Source organism: Festucalex cinctus, chromosome 9, assembly GCF_051991245.1.
Source record: "Festucalex cinctus isolate MCC-2025b chromosome 9, RoL_Fcin_1.0, whole genome shotgun sequence".
Classification (NCBI taxonomy): Eukaryota; Metazoa; Chordata; class Actinopteri; order Syngnathiformes; family Syngnathidae; genus Festucalex; species Festucalex cinctus.
Genome location: NC_135419.1, coordinates 9,361,768 through 9,381,665, shown reverse-complemented (window position 1 = coordinate 9,381,665; position 19,898 = coordinate 9,361,768). Strand labels below are relative to the sequence as shown.

At 41.4% G+C, this 19,898-nt stretch overlaps 3 protein-coding genes and 2 long non-coding RNA genes across 5 annotated transcripts in view; 3 read left to right on the top strand and 2 right to left on the bottom strand.

Moving 5' to 3' along the window:
• The window catches only part of elf1 (E74-like ETS transcription factor 1), a 48,010-nt gene extending 34,496 nt beyond the window's left edge, over positions 1 to 13,514 (bottom strand). Inside the window, exons 1-2 of the mRNA XM_077531168.1 lie at positions 13,417 to 13,514; positions 11,812 to 12,099 (exon numbers count right to left, since the gene is read on the bottom strand). The gene's annotated coding sequence lies outside the window, so the exon portion shown is untranslated. The remainder of the gene's footprint in view (positions 1 to 11,811; positions 12,100 to 13,416) is intronic.
• On the top strand, positions 1,047 to 2,999 carry LOC144026143 (uncharacterized). The gene is made up of 3 exons (XR_013285056.1): positions 1,047 to 1,495; positions 2,001 to 2,106; positions 2,652 to 2,999. It is a non-coding gene; the product is annotated as an uncharacterized LOC144026143 (long non-coding RNA).
• Positions 5,270 to 9,390, top strand: LOC144026220 (uncharacterized). Its single transcript, XR_013285089.1, has 2 exons — positions 5,270 to 5,706; positions 8,758 to 9,390. It is a non-coding gene; the product is annotated as an uncharacterized LOC144026220 (long non-coding RNA).
• ube2a (ubiquitin-conjugating enzyme E2A (RAD6 homolog)) lies at positions 12,692 to 15,249 on the top strand. The gene is made up of 6 exons (XM_077531175.1): positions 12,692 to 13,015; positions 13,464 to 13,544; positions 13,619 to 13,644; positions 14,075 to 14,164; positions 14,258 to 14,346; positions 14,421 to 15,249. The coding sequence occupies exons 1-6, from the start codon at positions 12,972 to 12,974 to the stop codon at positions 14,547 to 14,549; spliced, it is 459 nt and encodes a 152-aa protein (XP_077387301.1). The 5' UTR covers positions 12,692 to 12,971; the 3' UTR covers positions 14,550 to 15,249.
• Positions 15,250 to 15,276: 27 nt separating this feature from the next.
• On the bottom strand, positions 15,277 to 19,834 carry nkrf (NFKB repressing factor). The gene is made up of 3 exons (XM_077531167.1): positions 19,467 to 19,834; positions 18,362 to 18,485; positions 15,277 to 17,893 (listed from the first exon to the last, which is right to left on the bottom strand). Exons 2-3 carry the CDS (start codon positions 18,462 to 18,464, stop codon positions 15,693 to 15,695), a joined length of 2,304 nt encoding a protein of 767 aa, XP_077387293.1. The 5' UTR covers positions 18,465 to 18,485; positions 19,467 to 19,834; the 3' UTR covers positions 15,277 to 15,692.
• Between the last annotated feature and the right edge of the window lie 64 nt (positions 19,835 to 19,898).

Here is a 19,898-nt window from a genome sequence, read left to right as displayed (position 1 = left end):
GAGAAAAAAGGCCTAAAATGAAGCCTCCAGAGTGAAATGTGAGCCTATTAGCCTCGTCACAGGGGGCAATTTAGCAACGGACATGTGGGGGGAGTGCAGAACAAAATAAAACAACAACTCATAAAACAACTACTGCCTGTAGGAGGAAAGAATGAAGCTGTTAATCCTCCTCCCCTCACTTGAAGACGAACTGATCACGTTCCATCACAAGATACGGTGACATCATCGCAAGCTTAATTGAGATTCACTGTCACTGTGCAACGAGTTGTCGCAAAGGTCGGGGAGTATAACACAAGCGACACTTCAAAAATAAAGTTAAAGGCTCAGAAAACAGTCACAGTTACAAAAAAAAAAAAGACCTTAATTTGCCAAGAGAATAGTTATAGATTTGTAACTGTATTAAGAAGATCATAGAATAAAGTTGTAATTGAAAGATGTATTTATTTATTTATTTATTTATTTATTTATAATTTTGAAGGTTAAGGTCGTAATCTTGCCAGATTAGTGTCATATATTTTTGGGCATCATGTAATTTTCAGGTGGAAATATATATATATATATATATATATATATATATTTCAGATAAAGTGAGATATTTGACATTAAAAATCATAATATTTAGAGTTTAAATATGATTTTTAATCTAAATTTTAGACAATTAAGTCATATGCAGTGGTTACAAATTTGAATTTGTTCTGTGATCACTTTGCAACCCGAAACGTTTGCAAATAATAACAAATAATTCAACATTAAAAAAATGGAAGTTAAATTAATCCATTCCAATGCCAAAAGGAAGTTATATTTACCTAACTGCAGTGTATGCTTAAAATAAATACTGAGGGAAATGAAAACAGGAGCAAATTAATATGGAACATCTTGGCCTTTTCATATACACTACTGTTTACATAAGCTATGGTTATGAAAATTTGTGAAGCGTTTAACAAAAGGTGCATACAAAGACAAAGCAGAAAAAAAAAAAAAAAAAAAACTTTCAGCAAGGCGTGTAACAGTCCCTCCGTGCAAGCTAGCATCACTTAACAAGCATTTTAAACCAGGTCTCAGCCATGGAGAGTCTGCCCGGGGTCCACCTCCTTATGGGGATAGTGTTGTTTAAGCTTTGTAGTCTCAATCATTCATTTTCCTTGCATGTAATTGTAAACATGCTGTCTCACTGCATCTCATATTGGCCATGGGTAGATAATAGCCGCTACATCCCACAATGCAATGTGAAAGCCATTGCATTTTGGGATGTAGCCGCTTTTTTCTACCTAATGTTATCCATTATTAAATGTAAAGCATGTTGTGTTGTGTTGTGTTGTCAGGCAGTGAGTGAGTTAAAATACATGGAACCAATGGAAATTTATTTAGAGCACGAAACCTCAGCAACACCAGCGAGAAGGTGGAACCCGGACGAACATGTGATGACTGAGATGTGGCTAGGGACCGCTAGCTGGTGGTTGCTAGCTTCTGTGGCGGGACAGTTTCATGACTTGCTGTAAGTCTTTTTTACTTGTCTCTTTGTGTGCACCAAGGTTAAACATCTTTAGGCCTTGAGAAAAGCAGAACGCAGATTTAATTTTTATTGTTATTAAAGTACAGAGGGAAGTTTTCACTAAACCAAACAATGCAGCTAGCTCACAAATTTGTGAGGTGTTGGACACCTTTCTCATAGTGAGCTATAATTGTATGTCCTTCTTTTTCTCAACAGTAATACTATTAGGCTTTGTCTTGCTAGTAGTTTTGCATTTTCTTTGGAACCATACTGAGGTTTAATTTAGAACATAAAATGAAGATACATGAAATGTGTGAAGCATGGAGCAAGAGCTGTTAACACAGCATGAGAAAAAGACAAACAGCGCATTAAACGATTATTATTATTTTTTTTACTAAAAACAATTTGCAGTTAATCCAAATTGTTCATAAACCAGGCATTTTTTTAGATTAAAATCATATTTTCTTGTATACTGTATTTGAGAAAGAAAACATTGTGTTTGTGTCAGAGAGTACTTTTTACAGCATTGATCGAGGGATATAGCTGTGACCTGGTGAGAATCCGCTGATGAGAAATGACACGTGAGCAAACAGGAAGCGGTGGCCTGTGCTGTGGTGAGTACCAAAGCCTCTCTAGTACACATTACCATCTGTACACCTCCTTTATGTCAAGCTTCGTCTGAACTCTATAGGAGGATTATCTGGGTCTTCACATATATGTACATACAGTTCAAAAGGTACACCTGCACAATTTAACGACATCTATTACTCAACTCAACTTTATTTATTAAACTCAAGTTTATTTACACAGCGCTTTCAAACAGCCTGAACTGTCACAAAGCGCTTTACAGAACACAAAAAAAAAACATAACATAAAACATTAACACCAATACAATCACAACAAATCAACATTCTTCCATCCCTACATACGCTTTGATGTTTGAAGCAGTTTATAGATGAAAGAGGACAGAATCAGTCTCCTTTCAGCAGTTGATCAGAGACGTGATCTCAGCATGCATGATGTCACACACGTTTGCTACAAGCTAAGTTTGCTTATAAGCGAGCTCATAAACAAGCAGTCGCCGCGTTCGCGATGAGCACCATACACACAAAAAGGATGGTCCAATTTCCACTCTCATCCAAACTGCCTCTCCTCCAAGCGCCGAACCTCCATCCAATCCACGACCCGCGCACACCACCGCGCCCAGCGGCGGCATTCGCGTCCTCAGCTCCACCGCCATCCAACCTAGCTCACCAGCGTAGACTGTCCAGTGGCGCCAACTTTTCCTCTGAGCAGAAGGGCTGAGAAAAATTACGAGGGGCGTATCCATGTTCGAGCAAGTCTGCTGTTCTTTTCCTCAAAGTGATGTTATTTGATTGATCTGCTATTTCTTGACAGTAAGAGAGTGAAAACCAACGTGAAGGAATACTTTAAAAAGTACGTTTTAATAATTTAAGATGTGTCCAAATCACTGTGTAACGTCAAATAAACTTGCCTCCAAAAGTAATGCAATAGTGAGGCCTGTTCTTTCATTTTTGCCTGACTGAAAACATTAAGAGCTTTTACTTCCAGATATTTACATTTTGATGTGAATCATGTCGCAAGTCGTAACTCGGGAGTACGTAAAGTAGTTTGCAATAAATAATTATTATATCACTTCAAAAGTGACATTCACACATTCAACATATGGGGACTGGCAATGCCAATAAAACAAAAATAGTAAACTCTGACATGGAAGGTTTTTGTTTTGTTTTTGTTTTTTTAATATAGTTATATTTTTCTGAGAAATGAGGCACAAGAACTCTGTTGGATTTACGTGCTAACTGGTCCAAGTTGATTGAGGTTGTCTTATAATCATACGTCGTTCTCCTTTGGAAGCAGAGGAACTTTGAGGACAATGCAAGGGGGAACTACAGTGACAGTGAACTTGTGAGTGCTTAGTGTCACTCAGTACACAAAGTGTTAGCGCTTCGCATGTGTATTTCCCCAAATTAATTCAAAATAGGAAGCAAGCCTTTCAACATTTCAGTGACTCAATGAGACGTTTGAATTGCATTTGACATGCACTGACAGACATACATAAAATGTAGTTCACAAACACTCGTTTCTTTAATAATGGTGTCTTCTAATAAAATTAAGTGATTAGTTAACATTGTTACAGAATTTATACAGTCCATCAAGACGAAATACCAAGCATTCAAGTAAGTAAATAGGACAAGACGGTAAGTGGTAATTTTGCAAAAGGGGCAAGTGGAACCATGCCTGTGGTAAAAAAAATAAAAATAAAAATAAAGTTTGCGACATTAACTCTCTCATGAATACATATTGTCAGTCACCCTCTTAAAATAATTGCCTATGTCGTTATTGTTGTTGGGGTTTTTTTCCTAATTTTTTATTTTTTTGTCTAAATCATCGCGTGATGCAAATGGTTCATTTTTTTGTGTTTCCTGAAAAATCTGAAAAATGACTTAGACGGTTATTTTGAGGAGGTATTGATATTTGTATTTAACACAGAGGAGTGACTATAGATGCATGCAATGAAATGCCAATGTTGCCACAGGTTATCTGTTTTTTTTTTTTTTTTTTTGCTATTTATAGCAGAATAGCATTTTCTTCAATGAATGTTATTATACTTTATTTGGATGTATTTATTTATTTATTTTACTTAAGTGGCTGCTTCCCTACTATATTTTCCATATAAAAAGCTGGATACCATTATTGTTAGCTGAAGAAAGACACCAAGTGGCATGAAGGTGACACCCCCAAAGCAGATGGAAAGATGCAATATTAATCATGCCAATGGAATGTCTCTCTCCTGCGATTACACGCCAAAATTGAGTCTGATAGTTTTTTCATTACTTTGCAACACTGAGCAGGAACTCACCAGGAATGTCAGCTGAACAAATCCAAAGAGCACTGAAGCAACAATGTTGGCTCAAATCAAATTCCATGGGTGATATCACTGCTGGGGCACGTGACCCCCTTCAAGAAACACACCTTCCTTTTCAGCTTTCTCAATGAAAAATGGGCCAGGTTATTTATCATGTGAAAAAACAAACCTCCTATTTCCAGCCTGTGTTCCGATTAAAGAAGCAACTGCTTTTTGAATCGACACACACCAGATCACCAATGCCGCTATTTCGTCTTTGCAACAGTCCACAGAAGAATGACATTGTTTAAGTATCAGAGGGAATCCAGATCATTCCGTTAAGCGTTATGCCAGAGTACTGTGGACTCATAAACTCTGATAAGAACATCCTTGAGGGCATGAGATACACGGGGGCTTTGGAGGACGCGCCGCATTATTTGTGTGGCTCTGAGGTCAAGAAAAGAAAGACTGTCTGGACGACCACGGGAGAGGCAAAGATTATCAGCACTTCTAAAAACCAGCAGAACAGTCATCCTTTGTGGCTCTGTGAAAATAGTAATTCCTCATTTTAGCTGTCAGTTCAACTCCCAAGTCGATACACTGTGTTAACTGGCATGATGACAGTGCAGCAAAGTGCGTGCGGATGCAATACGATGTATATGAGTCGTGACTGATAAATCCTAGTGACGACACAATAATGCATTGGACTGTAAAAGATAGCTTAAAAGGCAGGGTCTTACGTTTTCACTCAGGAAAATACACTATATAAATACAGGATGTATACCCATGAACTCCTTCTCAATCTACACCTCTGGACTTCTGTTAATGTGTGGTGGAGATTTTTTCCTCTACCCCCACCCCCACAGCCTGTATTTTGCCATTTTGTGTTTGTTTTGTCAACAGCTGGATGTTTCTGTGGACAGACAGTTGTTTCTGTCTCTCACTGTAGTCAGATGGGGCCGGGCGAATTTGTCAGCTGCATGACGTCACTCCCACCTCAACTTGACAGCACACACGGATTTTTTTTTTCTACTCACTCACTCACTCACTCACTCACTCACTCACTCACTCACACAAGCTTACATCATATAAGCTACATGGTCTCCCAGGCGGACTAGTGAACCCACGCCAACCGGCACCGAAAGCAAGTGACGATTCCACTCCTCCACCTGGAGCCAGCACGCACGGACTTACACATGAATGGACTGTCGGTCAATGCGTTACCAATAAGCAGCATTGACAGTCCATGCACGGTCGAAAACAAGAGTAAATCTTGGAATTGCATTTACTCGCTTTTGGAGCGGCTTGGGCTGAAGAGCGACGCAGAGTTGGCTTGCTTGGACAAGTAAGTGTCAAACAGAAAATAAAATGTTAGCTTGCTGATTTAGCGACATGCTAGGCTAAGTCATTTAGACATGGATAACTCGGCAAAAAAGAACGAGGGTCGAACTTTTCTTATGTCCTTATATTTACACCTGGCATTGAAGCTGAAGCTAAGCTAAAAGGCTAATGTTGTTTTGAGCTATTAACCCTGTCAGCGATCGCTGAGTGCGGTCAGAGGCAGGGGGTGTGAACGCTGAGCTCGTGTGGGTTGGGCCATGGGAGGGATCCATTTTGAACTGTTTGTTTACAAACAAACGGTTTGTTCACAAACAGAAACGGTCAAAACTCTGGACCTCAACTTTAAACTACGGGTCACCATTTTTGAAACAGCTACTTCTTAGGTACTGATTAATGCCAGGGCCCAACAGTTTGATACAGACATGTGAAATAAATGTACTCAAATTACCTTTTGTCAAAAAGAATGATGTCTTTATTGTCACAGTTGTTGTTGTTGTTGTTGTTGTTGTTATTAATGATATCCATCTATGTGAAGACATTGACCAAGCTAATTATTTCTCACAATAATTGTCAAGAGGTAACCATAAATATCATTATGCAACACTTTTTGATAAATCTCTGCAAGTGTTTAAATTTTCAATTGATTACTTCTACAACATTTCAAGGAACTCAGGTGAGCTATTTTTAGAACATGCCCACATTTGGTCCGCAGGGGTGACCATGCCACCCTGTTGGTGGCCGAGTATTAAGCTAAAATTTAACATCTATAAGTAAGTCATAACTGAGGAGCAGAAAATGTTTGCAAACATGTTTCTAGGCAAGGTTGGAGTGATTGTGACCACAAGTTTTTAAATGTGGCACAAAAAAAAGCTAGCTAGCTAGCAACTGGGGAATGAAGCTAATACAGCAGTTTACATAGTCACCCGATGATTATTCTTCTCAAAATTATTATTTACCCCCCCCCCCCCCCCCCACTAACTTTTATAAACATGTTGCTTGATTGTGCCCCCAAGATACCGTAATTGTTCAAAAATAGCATTCAAACAGCAAAGCTAGCCTGCAGCGAGCACACAAAGTTAAAGTAGCATGTTTACTCTGACTATTTTTTAAAATGTCATTCTGTATGCCAAAGTTGCTTTCCCATTGCCACACAACAGAGAAAAGACAGGTAGAGAGGCAGAAAATCAGGAACATAATGAGCATTTAACAAAAATACATTCCGCGTTATGAGAACTTCACAGTTGAATCAAACATTGAGAAAAATGAAAACACAACTCAGTGTAATCTAGATAGACCTGGTGGGGCACTCCCCGAATTGCTCCAATGCAAAATGGCCAGCGGCTGCAGCAGAATGCACAAGCTGAGTGCAACTCATTAAATATAAAAGACACTCTGCTCTCTACTCTAGTCAGATATCATCACACAGAGGTCATCATAGCTATGCTACGTACAATAACTCTTCCATGAAAACAACATAAACACTCATTATTCAGTTCTAAAAAAAAAAAAAAAAAAAAAAAAAAAAAAGGACAACAGCTCCAATTTACTCCAATGACCAGAGCTCAAGCTCATCATTATTACAACACCAACAGGCCCAGAGCAAGCATATACTGCCCACTCAGGGCCTAGATTATAATAGCCATTGGCTCGTTGCAGTTGAATTATTCAACAAACCTGAAGGATGTGTGTCATGCTTAAATTAACTCAAAAGACAAAATCACTGTTCCAGGAAAATAAAACCTGTCGGCCCAAGCCACTCCTCAAATGTAGGCGACGTCAGCCATTTACTACACTGCAAGCTTTCAGTCATCATAAAAATATCAAAGTAGTGCTGTTAAGTAATCACATGACATTCTGCAAGAGTGATTCATCACAATGGAGGCAAAGTTAAAGCCTATGTCGTGTGTTGCACAAGCAGGGGAAAAACACAAATGTCCCTTAATTCCCGCCATTAAAACAACAGCAGGAAGATTTTCATTATCAACTTTGATACTGATTAGCTTACTGGGGGGGAAAAGTACAAGCACCTTGCAGTACTCAATCTAAAGATAGGAAAATCTCTGGAAATCGTTAAAAAAAAAAAAAAAAAAAAAAACACCCAAATCAACAATATTTTAAGAGTTCAATTGTCAATCAAGAAAGTAAGCATGGTAGCTAGCAAGTTTTCAGGTAGCTGCAGTGCTGCATCTGTTCCAGTCATTATAGCCGAACTGTAGCATTTTAGTCAAGTGAAAGAAAATATTTAGTTACCACTGGAAGAGCAAAATAAATGTGTGCTCAATAATGCATAAAGCTGCTAATGCTGTTGTAGTTTAAATTTTACAGGTAGTTGTCCCTATCTTTTTATGCTAATTTAGCCAGCTAATCTAATTATAGCTTTGAGACAGTGTTAACAAGTGTTCATAAAATGTTTTAGGAACATTTGGGCGCTCCGAATTGTCGCTAGGTGTGCTTGTGAGTGGATGGATGGATGGATGGATAGGAAGCTCCAATTCTTCAATCTTCATCTTGTTAAAGCACAGTAGTTGTTAGGTCAATTTAGCTAGAGCATCGGATATAGATTAGAGAACAAGAAATAATGAAAGGGAGAATATCAGACTCAAAGCTAAAGCAAGCACAACATACTTAATACCTCATAACGTCTAGGTCAACAAGAATTTATTAATGTATTATTTTAACTGTCTTGTTGTATGTTGTTGTATTTTTGCTCCATGTACAGCAAATCAATTTGTAGGCTATAAAACACAGTTGAGTTGAGTTGAGTTGAGTTGAGTGGTGTCCTCGGCAGCAAATATGTACTATGATTTGCTCACAAAGTAAGCATCTGTTGTCAGAGATACATTGAAAACACTGATATTGCTAAAACTGCTCATCCACTGCGGCCTTCCTAGCTTCTCACTAGTAAAATAGGTAAACAAACACAAAACCTTTTTGTCTTTAAAAAGAAAAACAATGACTGTATGGTCAATACTGTTGGTCATATGCTTGCCAGATAAGGACTATGAGAGAGGAATGAGGCAGCAGGTGAACCTTCCCTTGCCTCTCCCCTCTCTAGGCTCAACCTGACGTCATGCACAACAGCAGCAGCAGCAGCCTTCAACATGTCTGACAGGGTGAAATTCAGCTGTCACCATTAAAAGGAACTCTCGAGAACAACAGTTCCCCCAACGAGGCTTCAGACACGGGGAACGCGCCACAGCGAGCGACGGTTGTTTTCTACCAACAAAAGGAGAAGTTGGACAGTTTTGTTTCTCTTTTTCGCAAGTGGGTTCCTGCAATTGTGCGTGGGTGTCATTGGTGGCATCAGCCTTCTTGTGGGACGGTGGAGTCAAAGCATTATGAACATTGCCACCTTGTGGTTACGACTCAGGTGTCAAATGACAAAGTCAGGTACTGTAGTCATGGAGGGAAATGTAATCTATGACAGTAATGACCACAGCTTGCATAGATTGTTAACGTATTATTGTCTCATACACACTACACAGAGGAGCTTTGTTTTTGTTTTGTTTTTTAATATAAAGAGAAAATTAAAAAGTATATAGTGTATAGGAAAATGATATAGTGGGACACCAATATAACAGGTAAACCACCGTACTCTAGCTGGGTAGGTAGGTAGGTAGGTAGGTAGGTAGGTAGGTAGATGGAGCATTCCCCAAAAGCAAACTAAAAATAAATAAATTTAAACTTATTGTACTCGTCTGTGACTCATCCGTTCTGAAAGCTTTTTTGAAACTTGAGCAGAGCTGCCTTCCAAATAGCTTATGAGCTCAGTTTGTCTTTTTTGTGTTGTCCGATCGATACGCGGAGGGCCATTAACGAGGCCGAGCAGACTTCAGACAAAGCAGGACAAGAAAGGCCCAAGGAGCTTGCCTTTGGTCAATAAAAAAAAATAAAAAATCTTAGCTGTGCAGGATCACACTGGAGGAGTGACTTCGTTGTCACGGGATAAGAAGGCTGCCGGGAAGCCACACATTCTCTAATCTGCACACACAGTGATGAGCGTATCAGAAGGCAACAGCATGGCGGGATGGTCTAAAAACAAATGGCACAAGGCGAGCCTTCGCTGGAGTATATTTGGAAACTCGCTGTGGATAATTGCTTTCAGTGGATTGAAGTTTCCAATTATCCCCCCAGTGATCCCACCATGGGAAAACTAGACGGGAGGAGGGGGCACTAGGGGAGATTCTTGTCTGTCGTTCAGTCTCCTCCTCCCACCATCAGCGTCATCGCAGTCTCCTCTGGAGGGAGCAGGCGACCAATGAGGTCGGGCGAGAGCGTCCCATGACAAAAAAACATCTTTGGCCAAAAATGTAAACATCTGGGAAACATTTCAGACGCCCCGAGAGACTCGTATTGATCACACACACAACAACGTGTACTGTACAGCAATGTTGTAAGTAAATAAAAGAGAGGGACCTCACAGAGAATTTCATAAACATTCCTCTTAAATCCTGTCTTGGAAAAAAAATCAAGCTCAGAGGGTGACATCATGTGAAGGCGGTGGCCTCCCATAAGCACCTGTGCTTTTACACCACATGACAAAGTCTGCTATTATTGTCCTGATGTGGGATATTTTGTTAAAGTGATTCCTGACATGCTGACATAAGTCAATGCACCTCTTTTGGACAGTAACATACTGACAATCCCGCTCGAGATATCCATAAGGTACATATGGCATCAATATTTTTAAGCAAAGATGACAATATGTCACACTAAATACCAGCTGTGAGCAAATTCCCTGTCCCCACAAAACTAATATACTAAGATTCTACCAGAGAAACAAACAGGTACCACTGCCAGCAACAATAAAGAGGGACGATGTTATGATGACCCTCCATCCATTTTGTTTACAGCGTGTCCCTCATTAGGGTCACACAGGTGAGCTGGAGCCTATCACATCTGACTTCGTGTTTCCCTCCACGCGTCCATTGCACATCATACAGAGCTATTAACTTTTTCTTAAACACTGACGTGACAGATAAGAATGTTAAAATGTATGAACTTCCTGCTACCTCGCCACTTCCTTGTACATCACACACCAGACACATGCCATTAATGCCACCTTAAACACTGTCTATGGTGTTAATTTCCCTACAAAACAAATGAGTTCTACTTATATCATTCCCTTTATTGTCACCTTCTTAAAAATAATGGCCTAAGTCACGTTTTGACCGAAAAAAATGCCTTAGTTAAGTCCACATGATTAAGGTACAGTCTATCCTTAGTGAAACATCATTCAATTCTACCTCTGAAATGAAATTATTAATAAGTATAATTAACCAATACTGTATCTGGTTCTTTTAAAGAAAATACTTAAGCCATTATTTTAGGAAGGTGACAATATGGAACATTTTAATATGTCGACATTACTAAACAAAGAATACTGGAAGTCGGCTGTGTTTAGTCTTACTGTGAAGAGACTCTCCTCCCAGTCACATGTCGTAGCCTCCGAAAATCAGACACACAGCCAATAGTTTGACAATGGAACAGATTGTCATGTTATTTTATGTGGGAGAATATATTATTTTGCATAAAAAAAATAAAAAATATTTCAGAGATTCCAGCATACAGTAATTAATGTATAAGCAAGTATCCATCTAGTGTGCAGGTTTTCCCTCATTACAAAGTCATGTCACATGCTGGAAGGCTCAGAAGTTTAAGTTTATGAGTGTCAAGAAAGGGAAACATTTGTCCTATCACAAGCCATTTCAATTTTTAACACACTTTCACGAGTAAATCTTCTAACTAACCCACGTGCCGATACTTTTATTTGTGATGAACACTTGGGCCCACTATGCATGTTGGTATTGCTAGAAGTATTTGAAGAAGTATTTTATTTAAGTGGTAGATGTAAAAAGTTTGAGAACCACTGGTGTGTAGCAGTCAGTGCAAGTAACCAAGCAACAGTAAGCACTCACATCGTGAGTTAATTTGGATGAACTTTAGACCACTGTCTCCTATTAAGAATCATTTGCTGTTTATGTCATCCAGTCTAATCCCATTAGCAGACACAATCTTTTCACAGCTGCATTAAACCCAATCAACGGGAAGAATATACGCACTGTTTACATTATAACAGCGACATGTGTAATGTGGAAACTTGACTCACCCTTAACAGACGAGGATTATAGACGTTTCCAACATCTTCGGGAATAAAACAAGAAAAAAAAAAGAAGCATTTTCCCAAAACGAAGGGCGAGCCGAGGCGACTAGAGCGGGCAGCGGTTGAAGGTTCCTGCCGCGACTCCTTGCCTGGCACAACGCTGACGTCCTCTCCAATAATGTGTGGGGAATTCCTAGCAGTCACATTTTCCTGGGAAGCGATTGGTCCCCCCCGTGCCGAAAAGTTTTGAGGGGGTTTTCAGTCTGGAAGAAGTCAGTGAACAGTGAACGATTTCTGGGAATATTAAATGCAGGGTTAATGGTTTTCTTTTTTCACTCGGTAGATGAGAAGGCGTGTTTAGGTTCTTCTTGTTTTAAGTCAACGCAGGTGTCCCATATAGTATACGTCAATATGGAAATCTCCCTGGTCTGAGAAACGGTGTACTACTCGTCGAAAGGCGGAGTCGAAACAGCGGGACTCGAACCCGCATCGCCAATTTATGAACCGCATACCTAAATTGATGCCTTTTCCCCAACTCATTTTCCTTTACTTTGTTGACCACAAACTAATCGCTCAGGAAGAAGGGTAGCACGCCATCTCGTGGCCATTAATAGTAAGCCATTTTAAAAAAAAGAAAAGAAAGCTCAAGACAGACGTCGCTATATTTAAAGTATGTAAAAAAAAATCCAACTTCATATTAAATTTCAATAACCTTCGGAAGGAGTATACATAAGGAAAATAAAATACATGTTAAAATGGGCGCTTGATGCATGACGTAATCGTTTCTGGAATGTTCCATTTGTGCGCTCGGCCCTTCAAATTCAGTTGCTTTAAATGTTGTATAAATGTTGTATATAATGTATACACTTAGTACGCGTATACATTGATAACCATAAACACACCCACTCTTAGATACAATCTAATACATTTATATTTGTGTATAAACTAGTAAATTTGACCCAAAGGGCAATAGTGTACCCTTTCTAATACTTGTGGTTGAGTCCATGGGCTAGCGGCGGAGGTAGCCAAATATTTGACAAACTAACAATCGGCGTTCAGCTAGCGTAGTGTTGAAACTAATCACGTATATAGATTTTTAAACATACTTCCCTGTACATTAGTCAAGTCTCCCTTGTCTCCGATACGTACATTCACGTGTGAGCAGGATGTCAACTCCGGCGAGACGACGTTTAATGAGAGATTTTAAACGGTAAGCGAGACGAAAACAAGACAAGTAGCTAATAGCTAACATTAGCAAGCCGAGGGATAGCCCGTAAGTACTGCTACATTTTCCACAGTGTCATCAAATTCGATGGTGTTTTCAAGCACCCCTGTTTTTTGTCGGGGTACTGGTTATTTTAAAGCATTAACGTAAATATATTAGATATTGACGGGGAGAATTAGAAGTGTTGAAAAACCCATCGTCGATACCAGTGTTAGCATTTTAGCTCGTGATACGTATGGCCACGGTTCGTCTTGGCAGTCAGGATTTTAGGTGATGCGTTTAAATACTTAACGTAAATCTTACTGATTGGATTCAAACTCAAACCTTAATTATTACTTTTAGCGACGGGACATTCATAGATTAATGGTATTAAGAGCAGTATTCACCACGATGCTATTATTACATCAACTTGTTTGTGTGCTCCATTCGTCAGCCTGCAGGAAGATCCTCCAGCTGGAGTCAGTGGTGCCCCATCAGAAAACAATATTATGGTATGGAACGCTGTCATTTTTGGGTAAGTTGGCTCCGAACTATAATAAAACAAGCTTTATGACATTTGACATCACTTTTTTTTTCTTTTTTTCTTAGGCCAGAAGGAACTCCTTTTGAAGATGGTAAGTTGTTTGTAAAGCATCCGCTTTTGTTTTGATGTGCTTTATTAATCAACAAAGAACATTCACTTTGAATAAAAGAAGTCTTGGTTTATTGAAATATATACGTGTTTAAAAAAAGTAGTAAAGAAAGATCTGCCGATGGAACCAAGTAAACTAAAACACCATTACATGTCAGCATCACTAGTTAATTAATGGTATCCTTCAAAAAAATCTGACGTATTTACTTTTGTCTGAATGAAGCTCTTCAACTCACTTCACCATAGTTCATAGGCACCTAGATGCCACAAGATACACAGCAATACTTATGTATAGGTTCAAGATAACACAAATAGATTAATTTGTCATTATTCGGGGTTCAGGAAATGTACGTTTTGATGCCACAGTTGTTATCCCTGACGGTTTTCTGCAAGGCTGATATTTTTCCTTCCAGGAACATTCAAACTTACCATTGAGTTCACAGAGGAATATCCAAATAAGCCTCCAACAGTGAGATTTGTCTCTAAAATGTTTCATCCCAATGGTAAGTGAATCAGGCATCTGTTGACCTAATGCACAATTATGTAATAATCTTCTATCATTGGTACAATTACTAACACCTTTCTCCTTTTTGCAGTATACGCCGACGGCAGCATATGCTTAGATATACTTCAGAATCGTTGGAGTCCCACTTACGATGTGTCTTCAATATTAACTTCAATACAGGTAATAAATGCCACATTGCTGGCTTTTGTCATCCACTCATCTGCTGACATGCTTATGTTGTGTTTTCCCCCAAGTCTTTACTGGACGAGCCCAACCCAAACAGTCCGGCCAACAGCCAGGCGGCCCAGCTGTACCAGGAGAACAAGCGGGAGTACGAGAAGAGGGTTTCTGCTATCGTTGAACAGAGTTGGCGCGACTGTTGACCAGCATAGTCGTCAACATCGTGGTCCCCGCCTGCCATGAACAGTGTGTCCGGCCCCTAGTCGTCAACTCATCTCACAGTATATGTTTGTCCCCTCTGCAAAAAAAAAAAAAATGTTGGTTGCCAAGTTTGTACGCTGTTGTGTTTGTGGCATTCACTTCTGATGAATGCCGTCATCAGGCTAAAATTGTTTGTTTGAAAAAAAAAAAAAAAAGTTAATGTACCTTGTTATATCTGGGTTACTTGCCTCTTTTTTTTGTGGAAAGTGGCTGCTAACTGTGCTTGCTGTAAAACCACCTACTGTTCTTAAACACAAAAATATTAATGGGTACATATTTTTGTTACAGCGTGCTTTGTTTTGCCTTTGGAAAGCCTTTCAAGTGGGACTGATCTTTTTCATTGAAGCATTATAATTAACCTGACAAGATTTATTCATCCCTCTTACAAGCTGCCTTCTGCATTTCAGATGTTCTTTCTGTTTGAGTGCTACACACAAGACATGAGTGCCCCTTTTGGGCACGTGGTTTCATGAACAAAATGCTGATGTTTAAAGACTGAGGATATTTCTAAGCTACTTCACAATCATACAAAATCAGTGGTCAAAAGTAATGTGATCATAGAGGATTTGTCTGACTAAAGTTTGCACTGGTAACCCATGTAACAAACTGTACATTCTCTTGTAAATAAAAGGATATACATTACTGGTCTATCCTTTTAATGAAGCTAGGCTTTGTCAAGTCAGTTTTTATTTTATTCACTGACATGTCTGGGCACACATTTTTCTTGCACAATAACCATTGAAAGTGCTACCACAATTGAGAGAGTTGCAAAAAATGGTGCATGACTCCCATCAAGAGTTAATGGTTCCATAGTCCAATTGTTACATGAATCGACTAGCGTTACATGTTTTTCACACACAGTGAGATAGTCTCAAACTTCTGGTGACAAAGGAAATTATGACCCTCATCAAGACACTGAGTACAAACCTACGCAGAAGTAAACGTGACACAAACAGAAATGAAAAAGTTTGAGACAATTTCTTAGGAAAGGAATGCAGGAGCCCACCAGATTTGAGTCCAAAAGGTGAATGTGGATTTGTTACACTGATTTGTTCCAAAGCTGGAAGCTGGAGTTGACATGCAAATTAGTGCGAGGCCTGAGGTTTAACCAGTTCGTAGCGACCCACTTGGCCTTCCTGCAGGAGTTGACCGATGAGCTGATTGGTGTCCACCCTGCGACTGACAATGAGGAAGCGCTGCTTGCCCTGTCCATACGACTTGCTGCGTAGGCCGTACTTTTGAGACACTTGGTGGATCTGCTTGCGCTCGTCGTTGGTCAGGTCAGTGGAGAAGCGCAGGTCGTCCTGGCGGTCTGAGCTGACGTAGTTGCGGATGATGTCCTCGATGTCCCGTTTGGTGAGCTGGCTCCCGAGCTTGTCCGTGTCCAGGCCCAAGCCCTCCCTGGAGAACTGCTCCTTGACTTTGATAGGCTCGGCGATCCCTTCGCCGTCTCGGCCCAGGCCTCCTCCCGTCCAACCCATCTTGCGCAGCAGCTGGTTCCCAATGTTGTCCTCCTTAATCTCCTGCCTCATGGCCTCCTCCCCCGAGCGACCCAGGATTTGAGAGCGGGAGATGGCGTCGTTGTGACCCTCCTTCCTCAGGTTGGACTTGACCACGGCCTGCGTCTGTCTCAGGGTGTCCAAGGCCTCCTGCGCGGCGATGTGCTTCACCTGTTTTTTAGCCCCCACCCCCGCTGCCACGAATTGCCCTTCCAAGTACACCTCACACCTCCAGCGTTGATCGGGCAAATAGATGAACTTGTAGTCGGCTGTCACCTTGTTGAACTGCGCCGTGTCGTTGATGATGCACACGGCGTTGTCCGAATTTTCCAAGATGACCAGCTCGCTCAGGTGCTTCTTCCTCATGCCGAACTGGCCGCCGGAGGACTCCGGCTGCTGCTGATATCCCCGGCCGTGCTGGTGGGGCGTTTGCTGCTGGTGCTGTCGCTCGGCCTGGTTCAAGCGCAGCCTGGCCAGGGCCTCGGCTGCCGCGGCGTGCTTGGAGTTCTTCTTGGTGCCGCTGGCCTGCGCCACCATTTCGTCCTGCACGTAGACGCTGCACAGCCACGAGCCGTTGGGCAGCAGCTCGAACTTGTAGTCCACCTTCATGTGGCTGAACGCGGCGGAATTGTTGAGGATGCAGATGGCGTCCTGGGCGTTGTCCATGACCACAAACTCGGTCCAGTGCTTGCGCATGTCGGGCTCGTAGGGCCCCTTAAAGCTGGGGTAGCCGATGTTCTCCGGGTTCCACAGAGCGGGCGTTAAGGCGGGGACGGGGGAATTAATCTGGCACACCACAACGTCATTGAGCGTCGTGTGCCTGTACTTGCGCGGCACCACGCACACCTCGACGGGCTTCATGAAGAGCTTGACGGCGTGCTCCGAGGCCCGGTCCCTCGCTCCGTTTTTACTGCCCGAGTAGCCAGTGGCCAGGTAGATCCCCTGGCACCTCAGCTCGCAGGCGTAGCCGTCCGCCGGCACTTTGCGGTTCTTGGGCAGGTCGGCGTGAGGGATATCCTTGAGGTTGACGTAAACGTACTGAGGGTTGGTCTTGCAGGCCTGGATGCTGCGACTCAACATGAAACTGTAATTCGGAGTATCCGTTCCAGTGGCGTACTGAGGGTCCCAAAACGAGGCGGCCAACGCCGACGCCAGACTGGCGACGAGTCTCTGCTTCTCCACCAGCGTGGCGTGGTTGATCGGGAGCGGCTGCGGCAAAGCCCCCGGCTGAGGGGCAGAGGGGCCGCCGTACGGCCGGTTATGAGGGCGATCCTGGTGGCCGTACCCCAAACCCTGACGTCCACTGTCCCAGCCACCGGATCGGTTCCCTCCCCTGTACCCGTTGTTGTGCCTGTAAGGTTGCGAGTAGGAATCAGTGTTGCGAGAGCTATGGGCCTCATACATGTTCATATAGTCTTGTTGTATTTTTGCCATAAAGTTTGACGAGGGGCCTCGGCCTCCGTAGCCTAAGCTGACTGGGCCGCCTGAAGGATTTCTGTCCTGGTCCCAAACCCTACGCGAAGCCCAAGCATCAAAACCAGCCCTGAGGGAGGAGCTGCTCGGCGCTCTGCCTGTACTGCTGTACGAAGTGTGTTCATATTCCCTGTATCGGCCAGCATGCGGCTCATTCCTTCTGGGCGCCTTATCGTTCTCTTTCTCATCAGCGCCACTTGTGACTCCGCCGGCACCAATGCTCCTGCAGTTGCCTCCGCTAACGAACTGCACGGGCTCAAATCGAGGTCGCGAACCAAACTTTGACATGGGCATCTTCCTCATGGGCTCTTCTCCTGGAAAATGTAAGATACAGAAACGTTAGTGAGGACATCAATTGAAATTTGGCATTTGTAAGATGGCAAATAAAACATCAGTTGGAATGGCATCGTATCCTGGTGGTAGAAAAGTACTGCTATATATCACCATCAAAAATCAAACAACGCCACATTATTTTTAGTGCTGGTACTTCTGCCCAATTCAGCAGATAGCCGTTTTTTTAAGACCTTGTAGCTAAGTCTACTGGCTTCAAGCTGTATGTTACTCCTGTAAATTAGCAGTAATATTTTTGCCATGTTATTTTGCTGCTTATCAGAAGCTAATGCTAATAACGCCATTGGCTAATGCTAATCTGTGCTGTTGTATGAAAATGGCAACTCTGGGTAGCTCACATAATATGTACTTGATGAGCAATCACTGTAGTGTAGAGACTAAGCTCATAAATTAACATTTCCTTGTCATGTCTCCTTGAAACAATATCTCACCGCCACCAGAAGAAATATGTCTCTTTTTTGCTTCGAAGCCGTGACTCAGGTCAAAGGAGCGCATTTCGCCTGCACCGCTGCCCTCTGCCATCACCAGGAGCATCCAGTCAAAACCAGGCCATACCTGTAGAGCAAACCAAAGACGGCAAAAACATGCTACATTTGCATGCAAAATAAATAATTTGGAAAGTGCTATCCATTCTCTATAGGTGGTCCTCGATTTATTATGTACGGTATTCAGGCTTACGAAAGGTGAGCAATGAACACACGGCGTAAGACAGAAATGCTCACCACACTTGCTGGGTTTTCATGTCTTCCTTTCATACTGTTATCCAAGAAGTCTTTTAATACAAATATTTAAGTAAATATGACATTTTGAGATTACGAAAGGTGTGCAACATATTAGTGTGCGTAGCTGTTAGGGGTGTTAAAAAAAATAATAAATTCGGTAATATATCGCCATATTACAACTCGCAATTCTCGAATCGATTCAATTGGCAGCCGAATCGATTTTTAAACATCCATTTTTGATGGAAAAATATTTAACAAAACGTCTTACTTTGGGTTAGGATTCACACCTTGAGCATGGAAGAATATTATATTAATGGAACATTAAGCCTTAATATTTGATTTCAATGCTGTTCAAACATGAAACAGATTAACTGTTAACTACAGTGGCTCACAGTTATAAGACTGAAGTTTCAGATAAATAAATAATACCTTTTCATACAAATCTTACAGTGTACTTGTATAGTTGCCACAGTATTTTGTGAGATGTGTATTTATCTTGACACTTTTTCCCCTTTGGAATCAGACGATACTGAAGGATAGATTATCATTACGGGTGGGCAACAACTGCCATGCTGTCACTCTTGATACAACCATGAGGATAAGAGGAATGCGCTCCACACTAAGCTACAACAAATTCATATACTAACTTGACACTGACTTGAAGAGAATATGATTCTGAGGTGATGTATGCATTTAAATGACCGATTAAAACAGTAGGCCGATATCGTTATCCATCAGCGTCGGAGCCAAAGATTTCGTTATTTAAGACTGCTACATGTGCGTGTGTAGGCGGTCACATTTGTAGTCCTCTTACCTTTATCTGCAGGTAGTCCGTATCGACTCATCCGCAGATTTTTTATTTTTTTTAAGTTGCTCGAAATATGATGAATATTAAAAATATTAGCCGTCGTGTTAGCCTCTTTTAGCTAACTTATGTTAGCGAGAGCAACTAGCTAGCTATGTAAGCAGAATATAAATTAAATAACCGTTTCATTGCCGTTCTAAATCGTCTCCAAAGAAATTAAGAACATTTTCGGTCAGCGTCGTTTGGGAAAATGCAACTCGAGAAGCATATGAGTCGACTACGCGGACAAAAAAAAACATCCATTTTCTGCTGCCCCATAGCGTACATCCGTCATGGCGTCATTCGATGTGCTAGAACCCACAATGCTTTGCGGTAACTCCAGCAAGTACAACAGTTCTGTTCTATCACAGTAAACTGCTTTATGCCTTTAAAAAAAATGCA

Excerpts from the sequence above, each read along its gene's own strand:
- ube2a (XM_077531175.1), top strand. The coding sequence starts at position 12,972 with ATGTCAACTCCGGCGAGACGACGTTTAATGAGAGATTTTAAACG. Across the intron at positions 13,016-13,463 it reads TTAATGAGAGATTTTAAACG|CCTGCAGGAAGATCCTCCAG; the intron begins GTAAGCGAGACG and ends TCCATTCGTCAG. Across the intron at positions 14,165-14,257 it reads TAAAATGTTTCATCCCAATG|TATACGCCGACGGCAGCATA; the intron begins GTAAGTGAATCA and ends TCCTTTTTGCAG.
- nkrf (XM_077531167.1), bottom strand. The coding sequence starts at position 18,464 with ATGCTCCTGGTGATGGCAGAGGGCAGCGGTGCAGGCGAAATGCGCTCC. Across the intron at positions 17,894-18,361 it reads ACATATTTCTTCTGGTGGCG|GAGAAGAGCCCATGAGGAAG; the intron begins GTGAGATATTGT and ends TACATTTTCCAG.